At 36.9% G+C, this 17,873-nt stretch overlaps 2 protein-coding genes across 4 annotated transcripts; one reads left to right on the top strand and one right to left on the bottom strand.

The window, feature by feature from the left end:
• LOC104898353 (F-box/kelch-repeat protein At1g57790) lies at positions 1 to 3,377 on the top strand. Of its 3 annotated transcripts, none has more exons than XM_010685417.4 (4): positions 3 to 160; positions 609 to 687; positions 771 to 1,884; positions 2,967 to 3,377. In XM_010685417.4, the coding sequence occupies exon 3, from the start codon at positions 985 to 987 to the stop codon at positions 1,867 to 1,869; it is 885 nt and encodes a 294-aa protein (XP_010683719.1). In that variant the 5' UTR covers positions 3 to 160; positions 609 to 687; positions 771 to 984; the 3' UTR covers positions 1,870 to 1,884; positions 2,967 to 3,377. The 3 variants fall into 3 exon arrangements, with proteins under 3 accessions (XP_010683717.1, XP_010683719.1, XP_048504037.1); XM_048648080.2 differs by having other exon boundaries at positions 77 to 160; positions 609 to 665; XM_010685415.4 differs by lacking the exon at positions 609 to 687 and having other exon boundaries at positions 1 to 160.
• Positions 3,378 to 4,220: 843 nt separating this feature from the next.
• Positions 4,221 to 16,174, bottom strand: LOC104898352 (heterogeneous nuclear ribonucleoprotein Q). The gene is made up of 9 exons (XM_010685414.4): positions 15,884 to 16,174; positions 14,579 to 15,080; positions 14,378 to 14,494; positions 13,959 to 14,099; positions 13,678 to 13,851; positions 12,490 to 12,697; positions 12,025 to 12,197; positions 10,555 to 10,643; positions 4,221 to 4,771 (listed from the first exon to the last, which is right to left on the bottom strand). The coding sequence occupies exons 2-9, from the start codon at positions 15,044 to 15,046 to the stop codon at positions 4,624 to 4,626; spliced, it is 1,518 nt and encodes a 505-aa protein (XP_010683716.1). The 5' UTR covers positions 15,047 to 15,080; positions 15,884 to 16,174; the 3' UTR covers positions 4,221 to 4,623.
• Positions 16,175 to 17,873: the final 1,699 nt, after the last annotated feature.

Genomic DNA, 17,873 nt, shown 5'->3' with positions numbered 1-17,873 from the left:
CTCCTAACCTCAAGGGTTATTAGACAGGTTGAATTTTGGTTGCTGGACACTTTAGTATTCTTCTCTCTCCTCAAGTGTGTGCTCATTTCCTCTCTTATCTCCATTTCCCCTTATTTTGTTATCTTATTATGGCAGGAAATAAGAGAAGAAGAATCAAATCGTAAGTTTCTGGAAATTTTACCTTATCTAATTCAATTTTCTTGATGTTTTATTTCCATTTATTTAATTTTTTAAAAAGAAATCTTCTTTTGTAGGGTTTCTTAAATTAGGGTTTTTTTGGTTTTTGAGATTTGGAGTAGTTTATTGTATATTGTCAATTCCTTTCGAATTGGGTTTAATTGAATTTCAATTTTGAAAAATTGATGATTCACGATCTGGAATTTGTGTTCTTGTTCAATTGCATATGATATGGGTTCATTGATTTGTTTTTGTTATATATTATACATGAGAAATGAAATTAGGATTGTGGGTTGATTGAGTTTGATGATCTCTAATGAATAGCCAACTGAATTGGGTTTTGTATAGCAATCTAGGGTTTATGATTGGAATGTATAAGATGAATACACTCGAATTGAGTTGTTCCATTTTGGCTTTTTATTGTATTTCAGATGTTTACCAGTCTTGGGTTTCCAATGGATTTGGTAGAAAGAGGATAAATGCACAAGGTCTAATTCAAAGTTTTCATTTGTGGGTTTTCTTATTCTGAATTTGTGCTTGCCTTGTCCTTGATGTTTTAAAATGAGAGTTTTATGAGAATATATTCTGGATAGGTTGTCGGCGGCCTTCCGAGATGACAGAAACACTTGTGTTGATGTGAAGCAAGATACGCAGGAGCTGCCATCATGGTCCGATCTTCCCGCAGAACTCTTGGAATTGATTCTGTGTCATTTGACGCTTAGGGAGAACATTCGTTTTTCTGCTGTTTGCAAAAGATGGAACTCAGTTGCTCTTTCGGTGCGCCTAGTAAACCAGCCCCCCTGGATTATGTATTTTCCAAAGTTCGGCGATTTGTATGAATTTTATGATCCTCTGAACCGCAAGACTTATTCTATTGAATTACCAGAGTTGTATGGATCAAGAGTCTGTTACACAAAAGGTGGTTGGCTATTGTTATACAGGCCTAGAACTCATCGCCTTTTCTTCTTTAACCCCTTCTCTCGGGAGTTAATTAAGTTGCCTAGATTTGAAATCACTTGTCAAATTGTTGCTTTCTCTTGTGACCCAACATCTCCTAGCTGCGTAGTCTTTACAGTAAAGCATGTTAGCCCTACAGTTGTTGCTATTAGTACTTGTCATCCAGGGGCAACAGAATGGTTAACCGCCAATTACCAGAATCGCCTGCCTTTTGTCAGTAGTATTTGGAACAAATTGGTTTTCTCCGATGGGCAATTTTATTGTCTTAGTCTAACTGGATGGCTTGGGGTTTTTGATCCGAAAGAGCTTACCTGGAATGTCCTGGTGGTGCCTCCTCCCAGATGTCCAGAGAACTTTTTTACCAAAAACTGGTGGAAAGGCAAGTTCCTGGCGGAACATGGTGGAGACATTCTGGTGATTTATACCTGCTGTAGTGATTACCCCATCATATTTAAACTTGATCAGACAAACATGGTGTGGGAAGAAGTAAAAACCTTAGATGGGATTACTTTGTTTGCAAGCTTTCTTTCATCACATTCAAGAACTGATCTCCCTGGAATTATGAGGAATAGTGTTTATTTTTCTAAAGTTCGTTTTTATGGAAAACGATGCATATCATATTCCCTGAAGGACTGTAGATACTATCCTCGCAAGCAATTTCATGACTGGGGAGAGCAGGATCCTTTTGAGAGCATTTGGATTGATCCGCCCCAGGATCTTTCTATCTTCATGTAATGTATGACAAATCCTGTAAGTAATTTCTCCTTTAGGTACTTTTGGTCGTCTTGCATTCCTGTGAAATCAACCAGTATAATTTTATGTCTGTTATTAACTCGGAAAAATACAAGTATTCAACTAAGGGATTCTCCTTCATTCCCATCTTGAGTGTTTTTTGGTTTTGATGCCATGCACTTCAATTTAAGCTAACTATTTAATGCTGTGGTGGCTTTGATAAAGTCTTTCTTTTGTTTTTCTGAGTTCTTCTTACCAAGTCATGCCTGCAACCTATGTTTTTTCAGTGATTCTGGTAAATGAGGCATCATTCAGGTTTAAACTGTCAAAACAGTAAATTAACTTTTAGGATGCAGTTATGCATCATTCAAGTTAAAGGCTTTCCTGACAGAAAATTGGAGTAGCACTTTTAGAAAAGAAATTCATCCTAGCCTTAGGAAAGTAAACTTCGATGTAAATGTTTTAAGCAGTTTGGACTTTAGGGTCTGAATTTAAGAGGCTGATGCTTGTAAGAGAGGACAGCAAGGAAAGTAATTGCAATGCTGAGGTGATTGTGTTGGTGAGTATGCGAGTGAAAATCAGAGGAAAAGGAACAGATGAGACGGTTAGGACTAGAAAGGAGCGAAGTAATAATGATTTGCAAGGACATGTGGGTCAACGTTAGAAAACAGTCAATTCACCATAATCTGGCCATTGGTATCTTTTTGCCTCAAAACAATTTTATAAGGTAGTTTCTTGCAAAAAGTGTGTTTTATAAGGTAGTTTCTCTCAAATCTTCCTAATGTAATTGTGCTGAACTCACCCTCAAGTCTTTCACTTTATTTGCAGTGGATTATTGTTTACTTATAAACAGACTAGCAAAAAGAGAATGGAAAGGAAGTACAATAATCGAGTCTAGGTAGTAATACATTTGGTTGTTGGCAATATTCTCGTTCTTCTTTGATGGCTGCTCACGACTTATCAACTGTGAACCCTTTAAAAGAGGCCATACCGATTTTTTTTTTTGTTCTATTCTTCTTCTCTCTTTCCACCCCCCTCAAAAAGAGAAAGAGAAGGGGAAAAGCACTCGCCTGACAATGATGTATCTGGCTTTTCTGCAGGTAAATTATGTTTCGGTGTTCTCTTTGCGTCAATCTTGATGCTTTTTGCGCAGAGTTGTCTGGACTCCTCAATGAGATAATACGGGAGCAACTGTAAGAGAATTCAGAGCTCCTGGATCTGAATAAAGGAGAAATGGACAACGCGTGTAGCTGTAGATGTTTTAACAGTGAATAATTCTTGTGAAGCCACTGTTTTAGAAGAATTATTAGTACACATTAGAGCTAAGTTCAAATGGTTCTGTATAAAATTCGGGAACTTGCACCCTTTTGCATGGTGTCTGTTATTGATTTAGAGCTGATTCTGTGTTTTACACTAATTAGAAGCATAGTTGCCAAACTTTGATATGACCAAGTCTGTAATCGACTAATCGCATTCTTTGGCAACTCCTAGATTACACCTTATAGGCTTAATTTTTTGTTCCATAGCAACTCGAACCCTGTATATTAATTCTTCTGATTGCATGAAAACGTTGAAAACCAACTGCGAAAGAAAATGTCCCTCGGCCGAGGAAAAAGCAAGCATCATTGACGGTTAGTGTAGTGATGCTGCAATTGTCACAGAGGAAGATTTGGCCAAATCAGTTGTGGTCTTTTGTGGGTTTGCATTCTATGAGATATTCGGGAGATCCAAAATTGGTAGTGCTAGCCTTTACTATCAGAAAAGTTAGAATGATAGAAAATTAGAGCAAGGTTGCAATTCATAAGTTCTACACGCGGGCAAACTGAGAAGGGATTAGCAAGTTTTACACTTTTACTTCTCAACAGTCAAAAAGAACTTAATAGCACGTGCACGTTTACTAATACTCGCAGCGGTTTCTTTTATTTGCTATATTTTTATTTTGGAAAATGAAACCACTAACTTTAACGGATTATTTTAATCTTTTTATAGATAAAATTATTATCATATATCTTGCTAGATTCGTCTCAATGTGTAGATTTATATATTAAATTTTTGTAATTTTAATTAAATAAAATAAGAGATATTAAATGTAGCAAATAAAAAAAAACAGAGGGATCATTTTTGCTTTTGAATGAACAAGCCAACATACTAGTTCCGCCCGTTGTGGTCGTGCTTATTTCCATAACTGGTTCCCCTTGCACGCCCACTACCGTCTCTCACATCATGCCAAAGCAGTCTCACACCATGCCAGGGCGGGGCCAAACATAGTCGGCTTACACCATATCTGACCAAAAGAATCTTATACATATACATCATTATAACTCTAATGTAGTACATCCAAACCACTCAATCAATAAAGAAATATCAAAATAAGCTCTTTATTCACAACTTCCTAAAAAAAGCAACTTTGTAAAGGTTATGACTTATAATTAAGGACTGCCACAATGCTTAGTGCAACAATAATACAATCTTTTGAACGTTTCCCTAAGAAAATATTTCAAAAATTTGAAAGAGCATAAAATTTAAGAAGCTATTGTTAATAGATCTACTTCCTTCAGTACATATCACCATTTGTGGACCATGCGAGCTACAACTAAACAAGACATTAAACGAATACAAGATGGTACAGGATGATTTCATTTGACAAGCATATAAATCCTGTAATCCTGACCAACAAATTAAATGCGTTACAACTGTAATATCATAAGATTCAAGTCATGGCATCCAGATTGAACGGCAGGGCCTTACAGCTTAATCTCAGTAAGGGTTGTAACGGCTTCGTCCCCGACCACTATTATGATTACGCTTTCCCCCACTTGAGGAGCCACCCCTACCACCACCACCACCTCTACCACCACCTCTATGTTGCTGTGGAGGGGTCTGTGGGTGCCCTCCAGGTTGTTGCCTGCAGCAAAAAAAAATTGTAAGTCAAGAGGAACAAAAAATTTATTCCATAGTGAAAAGAGGAACCCAGAACAAGTATTTCATGTTCCCCCTTCCAAAACCAACTAGATTTAACAGATTATACGCTATGAAATTCCAAAAATGATCCTGAACTTAAGCTGGGTAAGTGCTGAAATGGATTAGCTCAAGGTGTGTAATGTTACAATTCTTATACACACACTAAACTGGGCCTGTCTGCCTGATATAGGCCCTGTTTGGCAAGCCGAGAACAATTCTAGCTTCAACCAAGTTGCAATATTGAGAGATCAAAGAAGAGACATAAAAAAAATCATGTATTTACACTTATTTATCCAAAACAAACCATTAGACTTCAGGTAACATACAGAAAAACTGTTAAAATATTGAGAGATCAGAGAAGAAACATAAACATGAATTTATGGTTATTTATCCAAAACAAACAATTTAACTTTAGGTATAACAATTTACATTACTGCCAAAAGTAGGAAATCTACATTCAGTTTTTAAAAAGTCCTCAACAATATAAACCAAGCATAACACGCCTATTTTTATTTTACAGGACGCATACCATGCTTATTCAAAATAAATCTTTTATCTAGATAAAGATATAATAAGCGTTGTTTGACAGGCATCCAATATCCAATCAATTTATAGCACTATAAACTACCAAATTTAATTGATGGTTTGGTCATTAACTATGGGGAAAGTAGAACTTCATGGGAATTGATAATTTGAATAGTTGTTTGGTTTGCAGCAAAAGGTAAAAGGAAATTCATGGGACATGAAACTTCTCACAGAACATGAGAAGTTATAGTGATAAAGGATATTCAATAAAGAGAACAATAAATTCATAAATTGTTCTTGTAGACATGACTCACAGGCCAAGCCATGCAAGCCCTTCAACCTGAGGCTGAACAACAGGGACCTATAGACAAACAAGAGCACGTCCAGCTTTAGTCTAGCAAAGCCTGTAACTGGATAAATGGGGGTGCAGTTACAAGGCTTGACCAAGAATACATCGAAAGACACTGAAAGTTTCTAAAATAGAAATAAATTCATTATTCGTTCTCCCCGATTTTGCCCATGCACCAGGCCACAGGGGCTGCTGCTCCTAGTCTCGGTATATGGGACAATTTATGATTCCAGAACAGTCAAACGTCCAGTCTTCCTAGTCGGGGCCGAGCTAGCCAGTAGCCACAAGACCTCATGCAATTGATTAGACCAGGTAGACCAAACCTGCGGATCTTACCTACTTAATACACATATTAGATGTGCAAATACTTGACTGATTAGCTGGATTAGCACGCCTTGTCTTAACTGGTTGCTTCCATTAGCATACTATCCATAGATGGAAGTACGTACCACAATAAAACACTAGCTCCTCATTAGTATTGATCTTCCCTAAAGAAGCTAACCACAAACACATTTACTCGCTTCAGAACTTCTGGCAATCCAAATAAAGCTCGAAATAGAGACAAGGAATGTAACATAGTATTCTTTAGAGATGGCCACAAAAGAAAGTGTCAAGCAAGACCCTCAAAGAATTAACCAACAATTTTCTTTTGTGTCTTAAGAGCAAACTGGTAATTCTAATTCTCTGGAAACATATTTCCTCCTATCTTTTTCTATTGTGAAATACTTATTTTGGTAGTTTCATATTTACTGCAGCATTTCCTCTTTTGGTCACAAAAGCTACTCAATTGGACTACGTTCCCCTTATTAAATATACCTAAATCCATCATTATTATCCACCACCAATCACATGAATTATTTTTGCCAAACCCCACTACCATTATAGTTTCCTTGAAATGTGTGGCCAAGGCCCCAAATGTTGCAATAGAAAAAGGGCACATGAAGAGACTATTTGGAGAGTAAGATAGGTCATCAGGCATAATAAAAAAAAAAGGAAACAATAGGAATTATCTATTTGGAGTGTAAATTGGTCTTCAAGCAAAACGGAAACAATGTCCCAATACCTCACATTACTCCTCCAAAATCTTTTTCTCTACTCATCAATGACAATACCCTCCAACGCCTTCTCAACTTCCTATCCCCTAATAAAGATAAAATACCCAACACCCTTTACTTTAAGAATCAAAGATCTCTTTCGCAAGTAAATTTCCCCCTCAATTGTCTTCTCCCAAAGACACACCTTACCTTCAAGTGTCGATTACCTTTCATCATAGAGATTTCAATTGTAACATAACAGAGCTTTACCAACCCATCATACTAGGAGGAGTTGTTTTCTTACCCAATTGGAGCACTTTAGCTAAATAAGGATAAAATATATAAATGGCTGAAAATCCAATAAACTTATTGGGAATACGCTAGCTATTTGAACAACATTCAAAGAAGTGCAACCTGGTAAGAAGCTAAGAGTTGAAGCCCACAAGCTGCTTTCACCTTTCCATATATTTACGAGTTGCAATCTATTCATTGAGATCAAAATTATTTGCATTCAAGCCGATTGACAATCTATATACTTGGGAGAATCAGATTGTTCAACAATTAATTCAGCCATTATACTTACAAAAAGCTCTCATTTTATTTACAAAGGGACACGAACATCCATAATTATGATAATTATCATAATTCGACATGTGGTGTTAAAAGGACTTTCAATTGCGTTACCTGCTTCGCTGATTGGCTAAGCCCCTTCCAAATTGCAAAATCGAAAAGGTAATATGAACTAAATCAACATAATTAGGTAGTGAATTGTGTTCTAAGCTGTTCTCATACCACAAATTAGGTGACACTGCTTTTAGACTAATAGGCCTTAGTCATAAGTTAGCACATTAAGGTACAGACTTAGCTCGTATATCATTCTAATATGCCAAAATCAACAAAAGTAGCTAGAAAATATCCCTTGACATGTAGATCAGACCCACAAATAGATTGAATTTGTCCAACAAAATCTTCACTTTAATAGGATTAGAAAGCTCAAAGCGTTACTCGAACATGCCTTTCTCGTCACCTCTTGCTCTAAAATCATGGTTTCTTTAAGAATTAAGATGAGAGCTTATAGAATTAAAACTCAATCATTCCGTTAACAAAAGGTTGAGTTGTAATGGGTGTTAAAGTTATCATTCTCAATTAACCCAATACCACATTTTATCCTCCTACCCTTTTTCTACTGACTTCAAAAGTTCTAGAATCAAAGGATTGATAGTTAATGGTGCCCCTCTCCCTTCAGACTATCATATAATATGAACTCTATCATTTGTGAACCATTCATATGGTAGACCTGATGGTTTATTCGAAATAAACACTATTTTGAAATCAAAGTTTCTCTGTTCCTTGTAGCATCTGTCCTGTAAAAAGTTTTCTCAAATGGATGGTAATTAGCAAAATCTCAATATTATCTTAGTTCAATCTACTTGACTAGCTCCAAACAAATTGGGTGTGATGGTGATGCGCTCCATGCGGAAGCATTAGCGCTTCGAAAAGGTGTCAAAGAGGCATTGTTCTCATTATTAAAGGTGACAATTTGTGTGTCATAATTTAAAGACAATGGAAAATACCATGGTCTATATGGAGCATTATTAAAGATACGGCTTTGGACCTATGTACTTCCACTCAGTCGTCATCAACCATTGTTTCACGGAAGCAAAAAAGTTGAGGACTTACAGTGAGAACTCAAATTTTACCTTGACCTACTGCTTCACTTCTTGTGAAAATGAATTTTCCATTATCATTGGCGAACATGTCTTAGGTTTACCCCCCCCCCCCCCCCCCCCCCTCTTATAGGTTGTAATCAAGTATTCATTCCATATAAAATAAAGCACGTGGTATCAAAATAGCCCAATAAGGTACAAAGTCACTTCTAAAAAAAATATCCACACAGATATTGGACATTGACATCACTAATAAATAAGTCAGATAAGAGTTCTCTCATTTCACATCCTTGCAACTAATCCAAATTCATTACTCTAGCAATTCTGTCCACTGACATTTTGTAAACAATAACACCCTCTGATAATGGAAATCTTGCTAACAGATGGATAAAGAGAAATCAATTTAGTAATTGAACCTCTTTTTTTCATTGAAATTTACACGTATGTGCACCATTGATCTCTCTAATTGTAAACTCTAGTGCAATAAAATGAACTGATATTTGGGGAAAAGGGTAATTAAGACGGTTGCATTAGTCGCGACTAAGGGAAAAATCCCGGAGAGTTAGTCAGATGTGAGAGAGAGTAAAAGAAAACCAGTTTTCTACAAATAGAGAAGAGTAGGAACTAGGAAGAGAGATCAAGGAAAATATTGCTGAGAGTTTAAGTTAGTTCTGGGGAGAGTGAAAAGCCTCTCGAAAGCTTGAAGTTTCTCTATTATTCTCTGTGATTTTCCCATAATCACTCTGAAGTCAATTTTTAGTTTCGAATCAATTCCATTAATCTGCCATAGCTATGCCAGTTCATAGCATCTAACTTTAGTCTCCACCCACAAAAAGTACTAACAATATTACTACAAAGAAACACAGGAATGCCCCAAACTACAGCTAGCTATTATGTTTTACGATCCTCGAAAGGGTGAGCCTCTGCCCTCTAATATCTCAATAATAATCACTCAATTAATTACCAACTATAACCACCTTGACAAATCTAGAACAAACTTACACCTTGACAAACCTAGAACAAACTTACTTTCTTCAAAGTTTGTATCCCATTCTTCAATGTTCCAGTCTATCCTGCAACAGTGTGGCCAACACCATCAATGTGCTCCATTTGTTACACACTTTAATTCCCATTACCAAGTATCAGATACAAGCAATGACTCACGTTCCCCCTAACCAAAAACAAAAGATGAAAATAAAAGAAACTTCAATTCGCCACTAGCCCTTCACACGGGAATGGGATTATCACCTTTTCTCTTTTCCCAATGCTAGGCCAAACAATCTTTTCTAGGTAAAAGAACATCCTTGGCCAATATTATTGTCTTTTCCAGGTCAAACAACTTCCTCACGAAAACAAACCTACTATATTAAATCTTTGAAAACTAAAAGAAAAGTAAATCTTCTTCTACTATTTTTCTATCCCTCACCATTATTTTGTAGAGGATGGTACATGGACTTGGATCCTCATCAATACCATACACCAATATTTGAGCACAATTGAATTTCACCATAAATCAATCAACTTTCTTTGACAGATTTTCTAACTTCCTCAAGAAATGATGAAAGCTCTTAGGCACCAGAATACGAGAATTTTCATTGTCAAATAAGGGTGAGTTTTCTATTGCAATGAATTTCAAAATTCTTCCTTTCCAAATTCCTAATAATTTTGCACATATAGACCTGAGAGCTACTAAAGGCATGCATCGTTGGAACGTGCAGCTCAGGGTTCCTATTTCACCAACCTTGCAGACAAAAGAGAGCACAATACTTTGCTCAGAAAAATTAGAAGTTTTTAGAGAACTACCTAAATTCATGGATATTTTTCCTGGTTCGTCAGCTTGCCATTTGAGACATGCGAAAGAAAAGTAGGAAAATGAATTGTGGAAAACATTAAATGTTACACAACTGCGATAGTAACGCAGTAATGTCCAATTTCGAAACGTAGGCACTTAAGGCATTTCCTTGGGCACTTCTTCCTCCCTCCCTTCTCTCTATCATTCTTAGTTTATTATGTGAAAGAAAAGCAGAAGTAATAGAGAAACTAACCCCATCATTCAGAAAAGAAAAAAAAAGAAACAGAACAAAAAAACACAATTTAACTATTCGAATCAATATTTAACCAAAATGCATGACCTAATCACAGTTCAACTTACAATACATATCCAATCCTTCCATCTGGTAAAAGCATCGGCATCATTGCCATACCAGCAGGACCTGGACCCCTGCCGCCATAAAGTAGTGGCTGAAAGAAACAGTCATAAACATCAGAATTTGACCCATATGAAGGGAGAAGGACCAGATAATTAAATGGGTCTTGAATAAATAGAATTTTCCCGATCATTTTAGTTAATAGATCGTTTACCACATTCAAGCAAGTAATACAGAAAACAGATGCAAATTAGCAACCAGCTACACAAGTTTATGTCTCGGAAGCAAGCCTTTGGATGGATACCCTATCTAAAACAGGAAACCTTCCCGGACATTCATGTCATTCTAATTAAGAGGCATAGTATAAACGAGGTGCGTACAACCTTTACTAGACAATATGAACAAAATACAATTACTTTAATACTATCACAATTTATATTTTCAGATCAATTAAATCCTAAGAGAAAAGGCTAAAAAAAGCTCCATGTAGATAATTATCTGTTAAAATACATCTTTCAAAGAACTGCAAAGACTTTGAAATTCCTACACATTATGCTATAACATTTACAGTGTTTCCTCTTTGTTAAAAAAACTGGACCAGAGCTTGTATTAAGATAAGAATCAAGGCGCAGCCCAGTCCATCCGACATACAACTGGTACTTTGGGAAAACATGTGGTCTATCCAGTTCTTTTTGGTTTTACAAGGAACATGGTTTGAAGCTATGTTGCTCAAACACGGATTGAGTATCTACTCGGATACGGGTGTCCGACTCGGCTTGTAGAAAAAAGTCAAGTTTTTAGTTTAAAATGAAGTATCCAAGTAAAGTGTTGTGTCGGACACGACACCACGTTTTTTAGGTAAATGAAGGTGTCCGAGTAACACTGGTTTAAAGGTCTTACGCTAATTTCAAAGATCCACAAACGAGGATACATCTGATGACCTGACTCTTTCACTTATGAAAAACTAAACAAAATACAAAAATCTGAACTGCTGCAAGTTCATAATATGCAATTAGCAGCCAATATCCAGAATTAACATTGCTGAGGACTCCTTCAAACACAAAGATCCCAATAGCTGCAGGACTCCCCCTCCCACAAGAGAAGCACATCATGAAGAGTATTAAATTACAAAAATGAGCCATGAGAAATGAACAGTTGAACACAGAACTGGTTTAAAATCATCTGAAATATTAATCTAGGTCACATATGTCTCCCTCACGATTTAAACAAACATGCAAGACAATTTCACCAGTTTACATGTCATGCAACTCCTAACTCCTAACTCCTAACTCGTGACTGACTGGAATCAAGTCTTCATATTTAACTGGTTCAGTTGACAAAATCACATTACCACTCCAAATGGTTAGCATAACATAAACCCAACCAGACACGCATTACAGTTTGCAAGCATGTAGATATCGTATAAAATCAATACATATTCTCACAAACAAAATATATAAAATTGAAATTCTTACTTGCGTCAAGCCTGGAGCACCATATCCTGCACCGACAGCTCCGAATCCACCACCAACCACACCATAGCCAGCTCGAGGCCCATAAGCAGGAAGCAAAGCTGATTTCTGATAACCAGTGCCTGGTGTTACCTTGTCAACTTGTGGCTTTGCCAAAGAACAATCCAGAACTTGACCTGTGAAACCCCAAAAGTGAACCCGAGTTCTAAGCAATTAGTAGCCTGTTTCAAAAGATATGGGACATAGAGGGACTTGTCAAGAGCAGACTAGTAAACAACATCTAGGTTGCACATAGACGGATACGGGTACGGGTGCGAATTCGGGTACGGGGACAGAAAACGGCAAGATTTTGAAAATTTTAGGAAAGGGTACGCGTACCCATACAGGATACGTATCGGGTACGGGTACGGGTACGAGTACGTGACCTAGAAGAAGTACCCATGCTACATAGAACAACATATACAGTACCTTTGAGTTCATATTTCTCAGTGCTCTCTACAGCTTTCAGAGCAGCAGACCTTTCCTCAAAATGCACAAAGCCAAATCTGCTGTTCTCTTGGCCAGGTTTTGCAGGTGGCAAAACAACTTTAGTTATTACCCCATGTCGTTCAAAAAGCTCCCTTAAACCGTCTTCAGTGACATCTCTAGGCAAGTTCTTCACATAGACAGCCTTAACCTATATAATCAACCAAAACCACATACAGTTCATACAGAAAGCAAATTGAAATAAACAATTGAAATTATAAATGGCGGGGCATTATTATGAGTAGATTCTAATGGAACAGAGGCAACACTTCAAAGGATATCTTTACTTAGTACACACACAGTTTCCACCAAGCAGCTAGTTTGAATTTGAATTGGTAAAATATAAAGAGCGTCCAAAAAGCACAGAAATGAAATTGTAATGATCAACGAGGATAACATTCAAATCTACACAAGAATGTAGTCAAGTGGATCATTCCCGCACAAAATACACCTACATAGAAAAGCTAGTAACAAACTAAATGTCACTGTTGTAGTATCAAAATACAACTAGGCATGATGTTGAATTAACACAGTTTTCCCCAACCAGTAGATGCAATTAATAGAGTAATTCAAGTTATCCATCAAAAAATGCAAACCTAGAGCATATACAGTATCTTAATAGATAGGAGACACAAGAATGCAATAGAACCCTAGAACCTAGGCAAAAAGGTAAGGATGGAGGTGAGAGCCTATCACCTCTTAGAAAGCGAAGCTCTATTTATTAATAGAACATGATCATTGAAAATCAATTTTTAAAGAAAGTAACTTAAGTAAGCTAATCTAGAACTCTGAATATCTCACGACTGATGTCTTAGGATGGGATTTTTCACTGTATTAAACAAACTCAACAAAAAAAAAAAAACAACAATACACTCCCAGAAGCATGCTCTATTATGTAAGCACCTAGAGGCTATAATCCTCAATGCTTAGGGCATTAGAATCTTGAGGCGCTTTTCACTCTGCCCATATGTTACATAATTAACAAGACATGGATAATCTAGCTATGTCTTTGACCAAAAATATCGGCTAGAAGAGATCAGGATGTTATCAAATATTGAGCAGGTAAATAGAACAAGAAAGTATCAGAGATAATTTCACACTTGTATAGGAAAATGAGACTCAATAAGGTACCTGGGCTGCAGCAGAAGATTCCGCATTTTTAGGATCAGCCCAACTGACTGTTGGAGTATTACCGCCGAGCCTAAAACCTGCATTCGACATCTTCTGTCTTGAATATTCAGCACATGCATGATTGTAGTACTCGATGAATGCATATCCACGGTTGCGGCTGGAATTTTGTAGGTCCTACAATGATACATAGCAGGTAAACGTCAGCAACAGGAGTGTCAATAAACCATGCCAAAATTGTAAATAAACTAAGACATACAGAAAGCAAAGGAAATGTAAGAAACCTTTAGAAGTTCGATAGTAGTCACTCCAGGCCCAACCTCTGAAACCACCTTTCTTAGTTCCTGTTCTCCCCAGGCTCTAGGTAAGTTACCAATAAAGAGCTTATGCTTAGCTTGCGATGAGGAGCACTTTACTTTCTTACCCTGGAAAAAGATTGATCATGGTCACTTAGTAATGCAAGTAAAGAGTCTCTCTCTCTCTCCTTCTCTTACTATCTTTCTCTACTTCTGACATGAGCGATCCATATAGAAGACCTTGTGATATGCATCATCAACGATAGCATGTAACATCAATTTGCATATGTAAAGACATAAATTATAATAGTATTAGATGCACACACTAACTCATGGAGGTCTTCCTGCTCATATAAGAGGACCGGAAAGGAAGGGAAGGAAAGAAGAAAAAAATAATTAAGGTTTACCTTCAGTACAGTGTTATTCAATTTCTCCATAGCTTTAGAAGCCAATTCCTTTGTCTTAAATGTCACAAAAGCATAGCCTTTGTTTTCACCGGGTTCTTTGCCTTTCATTATCCTGACCTGTAGTTATAAACATATTCATAAGCATGTGATTATGCTATACCAAAAATAAGAGCGGATCACAATGAACCAATAGAAACATACCTCCACAACTTCTCCTATAGTTTCACAAAAGCCCCTCAATTCCTCGTCGGTAGCATCATGAGGTATGCGGCCGAGAAAAACTTCTGAACCATGAGGAGGAAGAGCAAGTAGCTTAGCATGCTCTTTCTGGTCATCCCCTTCAACCATATCAGTGTCAGCATCACCGACTTTTTCAGCACCAGGAGCCTCCTCCTCTTCTTCTTCCTCCTCTTCTTCTTCTTCTTCCTCCTCCTCCTCCTCCTCTACTTCTTCGACCTCCTCTTCTACCTCCTCCTCTTCTTCCACCTCTTCCTCCACTTCTTCCTCCACTTCTTCATACTCAATCTCTTCTTCTATTGTTTCTTCAGGATCATTTTCTCCATCCAAATCCACCTTCTCCTCAGGTTGAGTGGCCCTTTCTAATTCATTTTCCTCCTCGTGTGTATGCGGAACAGAAGCTGCTGCTGCAGAGGCTCTCGTCCTCGGCATCTTGTCTATCTAATCTGGTAATCTCGCTAAATAGCTGTGGATGATGCACAGAATCCAGGTGCATCCCAAAAAAGAATGAAGATAATGGCAGAAAGGAGGAGCAATTAAAAGGCCAAAAGGAGTTGCACAGTAAGAATCTCAAATGAATCTGTGCCATGATTTACGGCACCAAGGAGTTTGAAACTTGAATGAACAATAGAACTAACAGAGACAGGCAAGAAAGATAATTGAATGACAATGAAGAGGATGAGGTGATGCTCAACAGGTTCAAACAACGAAGCAAATCGAATTCTTTTTTTTTCCGATAATTAGATAGGGACTCTGCCCAAACAAGCAAAAGGCTAGATTTTAACTTCATATCTATCGATTTTAACAACGACCGCAGAACAACAAGAGAAACAGGGAAAAAAATACTAATAAGTAAAGAGAAATGAGAAATCGATAGCAAAGCAGCTTACAATATCGAAACAGTAGTAATTCAACCAATTACTCAGAGAAATAATATGCAAATGTCATTTCTAGCATTTAATGTATACATCTCTTAGTTCCAGTCAAAATCACAATAAACCTAATCACAAATCTACATTCAAACTAAATAATATATGCATGTCATTTCTAGCAGTTAATGTATAAATTTCCTTATTCCACTCAAAATCACAATAACCTAATCGTAAAACTCCATTAAAATACATACGAGATTGAACCTCCAAAATCTGGATTTGTTTTAGCATGCTAGTGAATGAAATTAACGAGATTCTTACTCAAATATTTAACAGTAAACTACAAAATTTAAATCAAAAAAATATGAAAAAGGAGTAAAATTAGTCCTGAACAAACCTTCAAATTTCGTCGCAAAATCCTTCAATTTCTTTCCTCGAAAAGTAAGATGCTGGAAATCGAGCTTTTAGATAGAAAAGAAAACTGGAATGAATGGTTGAATATGACTGTAGACTGTAAATCTGTAATGTAGAGAGAGAGAGAGATGAATTTCACTTGTAAAGTTGTAATGGCAGGGCAAGGGAGGGTTAGCTCAAATTCTACGGATTGGAATTTTTTCGAGGGTTAGGGTTACCAAACTTCTTCTTTTCTAGTATGTTTCTTCTCTTTTTTTTTTTTTTCCTATTAAGATTTTTTTTATAAGGTAATCTCCTACTCTTGTTTTTGGCTTTTATTTTTTAAAGAGTCATCATGGGTCAAGCCGGACCAGACCAAATTTCGGGGAAAATGAGGGGGTTTCGGGCCAAAATCAGGCCGTGCAAAAAAAAAAAATAGATGATAAGTCATTTTTGGCTTGCCCAAAGCAAAAAAACAAGTCGAGCGCAACTGCGGGACAAAAGAATCTACCCAAAATCCGCAAAAAAAAAAACGGGTCGAGCATGGCTGATTTGATCAGGTCTACTTTTTTTCAAGGTGAAACATAATAACATTAGGAGGCATTTTAATCGAAGGGAACTACTAGTGTATCAATTATAGGGGTAAAAGAAATAGAAGGATTACTATAAGGAGTGAAAATGAAAGAAGAAGTAATTAAATGATCAACATTAACTATCCAATCAACCGCTGATTTTGCTTCTCGGAAAACATGGCTGAGTTGTCATTTGTCGAATTATTAAGTAGTAGGTTGATATCTTGCGTGATATTTGTTATATATCATGGAGCTGCCCAAATACCTTTGACTGCATTGACTACCAGAAGATTATCGCCTTCAATGACGATATTTTTAATATTTTGCTGAATGGCTAGGAGCAAATGTCGATGAAGAGCAAAAGCTTCGGGCATGTATGCTAAGGTAGAACTAAGGTGGAAAGCGCGGGCGTGAATGAGGTCTCGCAAATGATTGTAGATGATAATACCAGTTCTTGATGCATGCCTATTAAAGAGTCTTTGATGGGACCATCGAAGTTGAGTTTAAAGGAGTTGATGGGAGTTGGCTCCCAAGCAATTGGAATTGTGGATGGGTGGAATGAAAGGGAAGAGGCATGTGCTCCCTTAAAGGGAGATCTAAAACTATGAAAGCGGTTCAATGTCGTGTGGGTGTGACATTGTTGATGAGCAAAACGAGCTTTGTGGAGGACTCTATGGGTGTTCCATTTTTCTTGATTGAAACCAATGGAGTTTCTTTCTTTCCAAAGACTCCAAACAAGGAATATAAACTTTGGAGTATAGCTTTTATTTTTAATAGTCTTTAGGAGCTCTAACATGGGTAGAGCTGAGTCAATGTTTTTGCGTTTTCTACTTGTATCCGCAATGTTATTTCTTCCAAGTTGTATTCTTAGATTTTTTATTTATTCTATATTATACCTCTTCATTGAGTCAATATTAACTATACATTTGGTTTCTCATTATCGATCCTTCAGACTTATTATAGAAGGGAGATAAATTCTTCAACTTTAAAAGAATCGGACGCAATATTATGGAGCAACAATGTAAACATTTTTGGTGGTAATCATCTCAAACAGGAACTGTTTTCTGCTCCCTAATTTTGAAGTCCATGGAACATATATTGTTTTCTTATTCTACTGCTCGAGAAGCTCGTCCCTCTCAAACATTCACTGGCCATTCTCTCCCTTTCAAATATTGGTTAGAAAGACCATTATCTAAAGAAAACAATATCTATTCCATCTCTATTCTTGAGGATACATTCTTCTTTTTTTTTTTTACCACGTGATATATTTAACTCCATAGAAGCTCTTGGATCTTTAACAGAAAGAACTTAGCATCTACATGTCCTTACTAAAAGGAACTTTTTGGTCTTCCACGGAATGATTTACACTCAAGACCTTCCATGACAAGCAATCCAATTCACCCCATTAAATCCCCTTCATCT

Source organism: Beta vulgaris, chromosome 7, assembly GCF_026745355.1.
Source record: "Beta vulgaris subsp. vulgaris cultivar EL10 chromosome 7, EL10.2, whole genome shotgun sequence".
Classification (NCBI taxonomy): Eukaryota; Viridiplantae; Streptophyta; class Magnoliopsida; order Caryophyllales; family Amaranthaceae; genus Beta; species Beta vulgaris.
The sequence above is the reverse complement of the archived record's forward strand: the minus strand, read 5'-3'. Positions and strand labels throughout refer to the sequence as shown.